The sequence below is a fragment of the Lepisma saccharinum genome, chromosome 3 (assembly GCF_977018435.1).
Source record: "Lepisma saccharinum chromosome 3, izLepSacc3.1, whole genome shotgun sequence".
Taxonomy (NCBI): Eukaryota; Metazoa; Arthropoda; class Insecta; order Zygentoma; family Lepismatidae; genus Lepisma; species Lepisma saccharinum.
The window spans coordinates 99730433-99742480 of NC_139231.1; the positions used below are offsets into that span (position 1 = coordinate 99730433).

The window sequence follows — 12048 nt, forward strand, 5'->3', positions numbered from 1 at the left end:
GTCGGTACATTACAAAGGCCTATTACTTTACCTCAAGACTGATACTGATCGACCGCTTCGATGTTTTTCTGAAGTTTCAGGTAGTGGCATATTTACCTCCTTTGCAGGTTATCAGCACGAGAGCTGACTCGCGGCATCTTTGTCGTTCATCCCCGAGCTAAAATAGAAACAAACAGTCGAACTTTGTCTCTTGCAATTTGAAAAGCATCGGGATATCCTTCCTGAACCATAAAATAATTAACCTAGAAGGTCTTAGCCGCCTGCACCTAAATCTTCCTGTTTGTGCCGTTTCGACGCGGTGGACGTGGTGTCAGCCCAGCGCCAGATGAAGAGAAGTAGCAGAAAGATGTTTGTAGGAGTAAGGGGAAAGGGCATGACATGAAGGGAAAGTGTGTTTTCAAAAGGTCTCCGACTTCCCTGAAAGGGCGGGCCATAAAATCATTAACAACATCTCCTACCTATACATATGTTTGTATTCAACAAGCAAGAAGCATGAAAACGAGAGGGAAATGTATTGCTTAGTGTTCCTGCCACTGAAAATTCAAGACCAGTGTTTCAAACTGAAAGCAAAATTTACCGAAAGACTATTTTACAATATTTGTCACCAAAGTAAAGTTTTCAGTAAATACAGAACAGTTTGGCGGGGGCACGTGACGCCCCCTAATGGCGTGTCTGGCATTGGCACAATCGTTCAGGGCTCAGGCAGCTATGAATGACCCGCAAGAAGCGAAATTTTGTGTTTGCACCTGCAATCAATCCGAAACTGCTCAAATAAACGCCGATAGTGAATCCGAAATATTTGTCTTGACAATCTATTTACTTTTTGCAAACTTTTACATATTTAAATTTATCGTGAATATGAAGCTGCATGATAAGGTAGACCAAAGATTCAGGTCTTCTCACGTATTCGAAACCGGGCCCCTTTTACAACTCAAGTTACAGACCAATAATTACTGGACCTTACTGAGGTCGATATTCCATTCAAGATTTCATTTATTTATTTATGTATATACTCATATAATATTTTGTTGATTACTGATTTTCTCCTTAAAACTTATGGTTTAAAATGTAACTACGGAATGCTTAAGAATTCCTTTTATTGATTCCCTTGTGTATTTTCATATTGTGTTTGCCAATATAACCTATGTTTTAAATAGAGTATTACAAAGATTTAATTCGTGTGCATTGGCCTTAACCAATGTAGTAGGGACATCTTCCAGAAGCTTGGCAGGCCAAATAAGCTCCCAGTGGCATGAAGTACAAGTACTGGAAAGGAAAGATATGTTTTATTAGTATGATTTACAATAAAATTTATTATTATACGTGTAAGACGTATTAAGTTAGTGTTCATACTTTTTTTTTTTTAAGAAAAGAAGAGAATGTCAAGAAAAGGCTTCCCACTTTACATAGGAGATTGACAATTTTTCTGCCAGAACCTCTCATTTATCAACAGAAAACATATTCAGAGTTTCAAAAGCTCATGGGAGCTCTTGAAGCGTAACGATAAGAATAACATACTATGATTCTAGAAGTCTTTGTTTTGAATTCTCGATAAATAAAGGCTCTCTGTCTCTGTGGTTGTTCTCTACTCACATCAATTCATCATCCACCTTCAGCTATTAACGCAAAGGATTAGAGAAGTAGTGTATAAAATGACAAAAAGGTCGCTCGGTAAATTTGATAATGTGGTTGATCGTTTAAGAACTATATGCTCTTCGTTTGGTTCCCTATTACACGTACATACTATCATAATGTATAAAAGTTTTTCCTCAATCAGTCTCTCATTAATGCACAGCCTAAACCCATGGACCTAGAAACCTGTAAGTTTAGGGGTGTTTTCCTCTTTAACCGTAAGCATCCCCTAAGAGGGAAATGGACTCAGAAACACGAAAATACTGACAAAGCCACAGACAAGTTCTTAGTAATATATAAAAGTAGCAATTGTGATATTCGAGGGTTACGAAATTTGTATATCATTAAAAGTATAAATATCTAATTAGAATATCGCACATTAAACTGGAACTTACCGTCTGGTTCCTGTTTGCTCGGGTTTCAAGTTTATGTTCCTGGAATATCAACGTGGGAAGAGATTATACACTCAGCTAATAAAAATTTCAGTATCATATGTTATTCGTATGGAGTTTTTCACAAAACCCTGCTTGCTATAATACTTACTGTTAACAATTTGTTTTGCATATTACAAAACGATATACCCTTTCAAAAGAAATGCTTGAATTTACGGAAGGTAAATTCCCCGCTTTCTAATAGATCCAAATATCCCTAAATTTTCATTGCTACTAGGTATGAGTTTTATCCTCCTTTTAAACAATAGTCACATTTATAATACATCTTCCATTAGACTTTAAAACTTAAGCTTTTTCATACAGCGACTATCGAATTGTGCTTTCAAGCACTGCGAATCACCAATATCACAACTTATTATCAAAAACTGACAACCTCCCCCATAGGCGTAGCTTGGTGGGGGCAATGGGGAGCACTTACCCCCTCACAAATTTTAAGTTTTATTAAAACTTAGATGCCAATGATACTTTTGTTAACCTCTTGGACCTGAGGAGCAAAGTAGTAAACAGTAACATTTGTGTTTTTTTTTATATTTGTGATATATTGTGATAATTGTGATTAATACAAGCCATTACTTGTATTAATAACACTGTCCAACAATGGTTTTGTTAAAAGTAAAATTTCAACGGTTCTTTATGTTTTGCCACCTGCTGATTCCGAAAATGAAGTCAGAAATTATCAATCACCCACCATTTTATTGTAACAATAAAAATATAATTCTGCATTATTATTGCAGCATGCAGTCCATAATAAGCTGATTGGCAGGCAATATTTAAAATATTTTTATGTCTCTGCTACAACAATACACTAGTAACTTTAGGCCATTGATGTCTGCATGAATGTAGTGAATTGCATAATGATCCTGATTTTGTGGGGAGTGTTTCAACAACTGAACCTCACTTAATAACTGAAGAGGATCTTAACGATTTAGTTTGAGATCTAGAGTTAAGTAAGGGTAAAGCAGAACTGATTGCATCGCGATTAAAAGGATGACATTTATTGGAGAGTGACACTAGAGTTACTTTTTCCGGCAACGCCAAAAAGACTTTGCAGATATGTATGCTGAAGATAAGGACCTTGTTTTCTGTTGCAACATCGATGGTCTATTAGAGTCACTAGGTATTGTCCATAAAAGTGAAGAATGTAGTTTGTTTTTAGACTCTTCGAAAACAAGTTTGAAAGGAGTTGTACTGTGCAATGGAAATAAATATCCAAGCATTCCCGTAGCATATTCCTGGGGCATGAAGGAAAGTTATGAAAACATGAAACTGTTATCAAATATCCAGTACTGTAAATACTCTTGGCAGATATGTGGAGATTTGAAAGTTATTGCTATACTCTTAGGATTGCAACTAGATTACACCAAATTTTGCTGTTTCCTGTGTAAATAGGACAGCAGAGATAGAAAAAATCATTATGTTAAAAAGAACTGGCCGAAGACAGAGTCACTCATCGCAGGACAGGAGAATGTTGTTCATCCACCACTTGTAAGTCCAGACAAAATCTTACTGCCTCCTCTCCACAAACCTTGGTCTGATGAAGAATTTTGTAAAAGGAATGGACCGTGAGGGTAGTGAATTTATGTTCCTCAAAGAGAAGTTTCCCAGAATTACTGAGGCGAAACTAAAAGAGGGAATATTTGTTGGCCCTCAAATCAGGAAACTAATGAAAGATAATGGTTTTGAAAAGAGCCTAAATGAGCTGGAATTGGCTGCTTGGCAATGTTTCAAGGAAGTTTGCATAAATTTCCTCCGAAACTTCAAGTCAGAAAATTATAGAGAACTTGTCAGTAATTTGATTCAGAACTATCATGCTCTGGAGAGTAATATGTCTCTGAAGATACACTTTTCACGACTCCCACCTCGATTTCTTCCCGCAAAACCTTGGAACAATGAGCGAGGAACATGGAGAACGTTTCCACCAGGAAATTGGTGAAATGGAAAGGCGCTGCCAGGGAAAATGGACTCCAAATATGTTGGCAGATTATTGCTGGACACTAAAAGTGATGTTCCTCAGGCAAGGTACAGCCGAAAATCAAGTTCGAAGACATTCTAGATATACCATTGTAAATAATATTGCATCGTATCACTATAAATATATATAAGATTTGTATGTACCTGATATTTTGCATGTACCCTGTTACTCAAATTTCATGGGTGATGGAAAAATTCTGTAATTAGATTTGAAATCAGCACATCAAATTCAATTAGAATCACCCACAACTTATCTTTTAACAGACAAAAACTTCAATTTTGTTGGACAGTGTAATGTATTAAATGAAATATGAATCAACTTCGATAGGAGGTTTCCCATTACACTAATTTCTTCCTCGTTAAATAAAAATGAACTGTCTTTTTCTCTTTAACCAGAGAACATGATCTAGTCAAGTCAAACGCAACCTACGATACGATAACGAGATCTAGTGTGCTACTTTAAGTGACGACAAAATACTACACTTTACCCGAAGAATCAACACTACGTTATGCACTTTTATCTTCAAATGCGGACACTTTGAACCCTCTTTTACCTTCAGGGAGCGATTTTCCCCGCGTAATGTGACGCGTGCAAGTATTCTTCAGTGATGACACAACCGTTAATTTCAACCCAATCAGCAAAAAATATATCCAGAAAAGTAATTAAAAACTTACAGTAATTTCAAATCTTATGTTTGGTTAGATATTTCACAGAATACACACTCACAGTGCAAACTATGAACCAGAGCTTGTGAGTTATTCAAAAGTTGCAACGTAAGTATTACACGTTTGTACTTTTCTTTCAAAAGCAATGTGTTATTGTCATTTTGCCCAAAAAAGTAACGCATCATTTGTCATTATAGAGTTGGTGAATCTCGACTGACCGAATCATTACAACCCAAAACACAAACACAAGTAACAGTTGGGCTGAAAAGTTCGTAGGCTGACTCATAGATGGCGTTACTAGAATTAAATCCATGTGATTTTTACTTAGTACTAACCTTCAAATGATACGTGTATAAATTTCACAGCTGCCGGATAATTAGTTCGTGAGATATAGCATTGTGAGTGAAGCAGCTTTTGTTATTGTGAAAAAATGGATAAAAAAGAATTTCGTGTGTTAATAAAGCATTGCTTTTTGGCGAAAAAAATACTGTTGAAGCCAAGGCTTGGCTTGATAAACATTATTCGGACTCTGCACCAGGAAAATCAACCGTTGAGAAGTGGTTTACTAAATTTAAACGAGGCGAAATGAGCATCGAAGACGATGCACGCAGTGGACGCCCCAAAGAGGCTGTTACCGACGAAAACATCAAAAAAGTCCACAAAATAATTTTAAATGATCGTAAAGTGAAGTTGATCGAGATAGCTGAGACTTTAAAAATATCAAAGGAACGTGTTGGACATATTGTGCATGAATATTTGAACATGCGAAAGCTGTGTGCAAAATGGGTGCCGCGCGTGCTCACAATCGATCAAAAGCAACAACGTTTTGATGATTCGGAGCAATGTTTAGCGATATTCAACCGTAATAAACACGAATTTTTCCGTCGATATATTACAATGGATGAAACATGGCTCCATAACTACACTCCAGAGTCCAAACGACAGTCAGCCGAGTGGACTGCACGTGATGAACCGAATCCAAAGCGTGGAAAGACGCAACAGTCGGCTGGCAAGGTTATGGCATCAGTATTCTGGGATGCGCATGGTATTATATTCATCGATTACCTCAAAAAGGGCCAGACCATCAACAGCGATTATTACATAGCGTTGTTGGAGCGTTTAAAGGATGAAATCACGAAAAAACGGCCCCATTTGAAGAAGAAAAAAGTGCTGTTTCATCAAGACAATGCACCGTGTCACAAATCAATGAAAACGATGGCAAAATTATATGAATTAGACTACGAATTGCTTCCCCATCCACCATATTCTCCAGATCTGGCCCCCAGTGATTTTTTCCTGTTTGCAGACCTTAAAAGAATGCTCGCTGGAAAGAAATTTAGCACTGATGAAGAGGTAATCGCCGAAACTGAGGCCTATTTTGAGGCTAAAGAGAAATCGTACTATAAAAATGGCATCGAAAAATTGTATGACCGCTATAATCGTTGTATCGCCCTCGAAGGCAACTATATTGAATAATAAAATCGAATTTTGTCAAAAAAATATTTTTTACTATGTTAGCCTACGAACTTTTCAGCCCAACTGTTATGTTCATATCATTGTCAGCCGCACTCCGTAGCGGAGTGGTTACCACTTCACACTACGAAGCCAGGGGTTCCGGGTTCGAATCCCGATCTGGGCATGGGTGTTCCCTGGGTGTCCCTTCATCATATCATCACTGATCCTCATCTTCGCGGTTAGCCAAAAGTGGCAGAAATGCGAAGTAAAATCAATCAATCAATATCATTGTCAGCAACGATACTAGAGTGAGCGTCAAATCTTCTGCATATGTCGATAGCCAATAGCAGCGCACTGCAGCGGTGTCTTACACGGAAAAGAGACAGCGTGTTTGAGCGAAACGCCTTGTCACGGAGAGCACGGAACTAGGCAACGCTGGCAACGCCGCACGTCTGTGATTCGCTGGTGCTGTTCAGCCTTTAAAGGCCATATGCAGGAGATTTGACGCGCACTCTAGTGATTTCTGATCAATTAACGTGAAGTAACGATCGTTATACTAAAAACGTAACATGTTACTAGTACTAATTTGTACTTCTGCACTATAGCAAAATTTAACTTGAATTTTAAAAAGCAGATCTATTACTAAATAATGCAAGTTGATGAAAAATGTTAACCAAACAATACCTGTAGAATGGGCCCTGCCGTAATCGTATAAACAAGAAACAAAGTGAGAACGAAACACAAAATTATCTTGTACATTGTGTCTGTCTGGCACCACCTCTCCAAGTCCAACGAATATATACTTTCTGTAAATGTTCCAGGTAACTTCTGAAGCGGTTGCAAGGGTTTTATTAGTCGCTAGAAATTGAATTAAAGAAAAGAATAACTCAAGCAACACTTGTGAAAATAATCATACAGGTGCAACGTGTCGAAGGACACAACGCATGTTGAAGAAATAAGTGACAAGACCAAAGCTACTGTGTGTTCTGTTCTGTGCTTATTTTCTTTGTCATTGGGAACAACTGACAATAGTTCTCAATCAAACGCAAAGAAAATATTAAAGCCAGAATGGAAGAAGAAGAAAATAGACATGGTTGTGTCTTCCTTAATGCAAATATGAAAATCTAGGAATTGTACTGAAAGAAAGAATCTGTGAATAAAATGGACGCTCTCACAACAGAATGGCAGCTTGATGGAATCATAAATTAACGCAGAAAGGCAAAGAAAGAAAAATTACAAACCATTTTTTTTTTATCCTGGAGATGACCTTTCCCTTCTATCAAATTAATATGCATGTGAGCTAAATAAAATGTCTATCCAAATTATTGTAAGTGTTTTTAGCGGTGAACTTATATTAATATGTAAGGCTCTCGCTCTCCCCTTTGGTGTCGAGTGGTCCCAGGTTCGATTCCCGGTGGGAGCCCCCATATTTTCGAAGTTGACCCAGCGTCGTGAGGAAAATTTGGGAGCTACTTGAAAAGAAGTAGTAGCAGACTTCGGTCCCGAAAGTCGGAAAACAGCGACGATGAGACTCGATGCGCTGACCTCGCGTTACCCAACGAAAAACTTGCATCATGAAGTATAGTTTTAGAGAAATTATATGTAAATTCATTTACTGTACATTTTTAGTTTTAAATTAACATAAATTTACTTGATTCTACAAAAAAAATAATTAATCTCTACATACAACTGAAAATAATTATTATAGTAGTATTCTATTGTTGAACTTTGTACTCCAGCCCCCCAAATCAGAAACGTTCCTGCGCCACTGTGTGCTGTTATGGCTAAAAATGTTCATCAGGACAAGTCACTTCGTCCTATAGGAAAATCTGAACACAGTTACGGAAATTCATCTTCATGCTGAGAGAAGTTTAAATAAAGTAACCTTATAGCGCTACAGCCCAATATTGGGCACTGGCTTACCTACCGACTGCTGGCCTCCCTCCCACGCGGGCCACCAGTGGGGCGTGGAGATCTGCAGCCAGACTAGGGGGACGGGTGGTCGGCCCGACAAACCCCCAGCCGTAGTAGGACTTCGCGACCGGATTACGCTCACTCACTTGGAGCTCCCTAATTTCCTCACGAGGGTGGGTTGCCACCGGCCCTATACACAGGCCGAAAATTCCCGGAGACTAAACCCGGGATCGAACCCAAACCGTCCCGCAGCCGCCGTCCAAAGCAAGGTGCCTTAGACCGCACAGCCACGGAGGAGGACGAGAAGTTTAAATGTTTAGGCTAAAAAAAAAAAAGTTGAAGTTTTTCTTCAGCAACCCTGAGCTTTATGGAAACGACATACCTTAATAATATAACGGCCAGAAGCAAAACTCTAGATACACCGACATGAAGGGTTCGGAGCTGGCACCGTGGCGGAGTGGTTAGCACATCGCGCTCCAACGCCAGGGGTCCTGGGTTCGAATCCTGGCCTAGGCATGGATGTTTGTGAGTGTCCATTCATCAATTTCATCGTATCATCACTCATCCCCATCTTCGCAAATTAGCCAAAAGTGGCACAAAAGTCGAAATACTATAAATCAAAAAATGAATGAGTAGAGGGATTGTATACGTTCTACTCCATACTTGGTACGAGGCCTATTATTTTTATTAATTTAACAGCAATGGAAAACCTATTTTGATGATGTTTTTGTCGATTTTATACTATTGCAAATCTGTGATTTTTCATCTCGTACTTCGTACGAATGTCATAATTTCTTACGAGTTAAAGTACACCTACACCCACCTACAATCACCCACACCCACACCCACCTACACCTATTTACTTACGGTCTACTTACGGTCCACTTCCGGTCCACTTCCGGTCTACTTCCGGTCTACTTCCGGTCCACTTGACAGACACTTGTGAGTTTTTCGTTTTTTTTAAGTATATACCCACGCACACCCACGCACATTTACTTCTGGTCTACTTCCGGTCTACTTCTATTGCATCATGTTGCGCAACAAGTTATTACGCAATATTATGATGACCCCGTATCTGACGTGTTGTTTTCTGATTGGTTGGTTATGACGTAATGAGTGTTTTCTGATTGGTTGGATTATGACGTAATGGGTGTCTTCTGATTGGTTGGATTATGACGTAATGCGATGACGTGTTGTCTTCTGATTGGCTCACTGTTTCTGATGTTTTCAACGCGGTCCGCGCTTAGGTTATTTAAATGCGAAAGCATTACAGATCAGTCTGTATCGTGAGAGTGTTTGAAGAGTGCGGACGCGTTGTTGCAGTGCTGCTCATAATTTTTTTTCATGTGCTAAGCACAGGGTGATATTTTTTGTACTTAGTACAAATATATATTTTATATATAATAAAAAAATAGCTAATATAAAATAAAACGTCATGAATATTTTTGAGTTTAAAAACAACAACATAATCAGCCTGTAGAGAGAATTCCAGTAAACATGGATGTATTTAGAGAAATATATCATCAATTGAAAGGGTTACTTCTTGTTCACTTGAATAGTATTTGGTCTCATGTTGACGAGGATACTGGAAAGCACTTATTTGTATTTAATAATAACTTATCATCATATAAGTTACCTGTTAGTGAGAAAATTCAAATAAACGTTTCACCACCCAATGCGGCAGTTTTGCACATAGGTCGAAATTTGTATAGAATTAAACATAGTACATTACTTCCTGATACGTCTTATGATGTGGAAGCTGGTAAATTTTTGTATGCTGAGATAATTGGAGAGTATGATAAATTGATTCCTCTGTTTATCGAAATAAGAATAATCTATCCTCTTATTAATATATAAAATACCTAAAACAAAAAAAAAACATGGATATATTTGGTAATAGAAGGCGGCAGGAGATTCCAGATAATTCCAGCGAGATTGCTAGTTTAGATGTACGTCTAAAGAAACTGAAATCAGATTTACTCATATTACAGAATTCGCTAAATCTAAATATTCAAGCAGAGATTAGAAATCTTCAAACTCAACTGATTGATCCTATAGTAAAAATTGATGGAGAACTCAAATCTTTGCTTGAGAAATATACTAATTTAGCTTCAATAGATAATCTTCAGAACTTAGAAGAAAATATTGCCAACTTGAAAAAAGAACTTGATAAATTTAGACAAATCCAGAGAACGAATACCGAACAGTTGAAACAGCAATTAAATGACCAGGCAAATAGTATTCGTACCGAACTGCAAACCATCATCCAGAATATCAAAACTCAAGAAGAATATGAGCAGGTAAATGCTAGTATTACTAAATTGCAAGAACAGTTTCAATCTTTCGAAGTTCCTACATTGCAAAGTATCAAATCTGAATTACAGACAGATGAACTGCATACAGCTATAACAGAAGTTCAATCGAAACTACAGACATTGGAAGATTTTATCAATAATTTACCTTCATCTTCTGAATTAAATGCTATTGCTCGGAGCGTTGCCGGCATCAAATTGCAGTTGGAGACTTATGAAGATTTTGGGAAGATACAAGGTACTATAGCTCACATAGAAGATACTATGGTAACTATGAGAAATGAGCTAACAAGTGTACAGGAAACTCTGGAATCGAAACTGCCTGGCATTACTGATATTCTAGCTATAGTTCAACAGCAAGTTACTAAGCTTGAAAGCTTGAACACTGAATCAGAATTATCGCATTTCCATCATCTTATTAACGACATTCAGAGTAAATTAGAGACACTGCAACAGTCTACACCTACGCAGGATGACATAACGCAACTGCAATAAATTTTGAAAAATTCAGCTGATGCAACAGAACTCGATGTTATAAAATTAACTCTCACCACACTTCAGAATACTGTAGCTGCTTTGCCTACTTCTCAGGAAATCAAAGCTATGAGGAGAGCAGTACATCGAATTTTAAAATCTGAGGATATCAAAAACATTCAAGCAGAAATTGCGCAAATCAGAGAAACTGTTGCTAGTCTCCCCAACAATCAAATAATTAACGAACTACATGCATTATTTACAGAAATCAGAAGTCAAGTACACGATCTTGCTACCCAGAGTTCTAAATTGAAACTTGTAGAAAATTTACAAGAGATTATTTCTAATATTACGTCACAAATTACTACTCTTGAAGCAAGTCAAGAATCTGCTTTATCAGGTTTTGCTACTCAACTTCACGATCTCAAAGAGGAATATAAACAACTGTATGTTGGTGTAAAAATCAAACCTAGCTACGATGAGTTGGTTCGTACTATCAACGAACACTTGGAATCGGTATTAAGCAGACTAGATGACGTAGATACTCGTCAATTTTATTCTATGGAAATTGTTAGGTTACAAAGTGTTCCAAATGCTCGAGGGCACTGGACGTACGCCAATGCTGGCAATGTTTACAAATTATATCCGTACACTCAGGTACATGAATTTTTTTGTTGATGGTAGTTTACGATTTCTGAAGTTTAGTTTTCTAAAACATGGAAAACATATTGAAGTTCCTCAGTTTACTATAGTGCGAAAAGATGGTATACACAAGGCAGTTCAAATACCTATTGCATACTGTCTACTGTCATACCAATAAATATAAAGTACATGACGACGAACAATTATCAGTTTTTGATATTGAAATTGGTGACAAGCTAGTATTTGACATAAAGCGGTTATACCCTGAGGACAATCCATTTTATGCGATATTCTCACTTCGAACTCGATGTCAAGACAAGATATAGTTCATGAATTACACAAACCAGCCCGTAGCAATTACAAGCGATTAAGTGTAGTAACAAAAGGTATAAATGAATTCTTCCAGGCTGATCTGATCGAGATGGCCCCTCCAAGGGGGACTTTAAAAAATTTGGATAAGATAAATCATGGTTACAAATATATGCTTACAGTTATTGATACTTTTAGCAAATATGCATGGGCTGTTCCCC

At 37.6% G+C, this 12048-nt stretch overlaps 1 protein-coding gene across 1 annotated transcript in view; it reads right to left on the reverse strand.

Moving 5' to 3' along the window:
* Positions 1-1062: 1062 nt before the first annotated feature.
* Positions 1063-12048, reverse strand: part of LOC145985910 (uncharacterized) — a 29105-nt gene continuing 18119 nt past the window's right edge. Inside the window, exons 2-4 of the mRNA XM_083120047.1 lie at positions 6861-7034; positions 2028-2066; positions 1063-1266 (exon numbers count right to left, since the gene is read on the reverse strand). Coding sequence (XP_082976173.1) covers positions 1192-1266; positions 2028-2066; positions 6861-7034 — 288 coding nt within the window. The 3' untranslated portion in view covers positions 1063-1191. The remainder of the gene's footprint in view (positions 1267-2027; positions 2067-6860; positions 7035-12048) is intronic.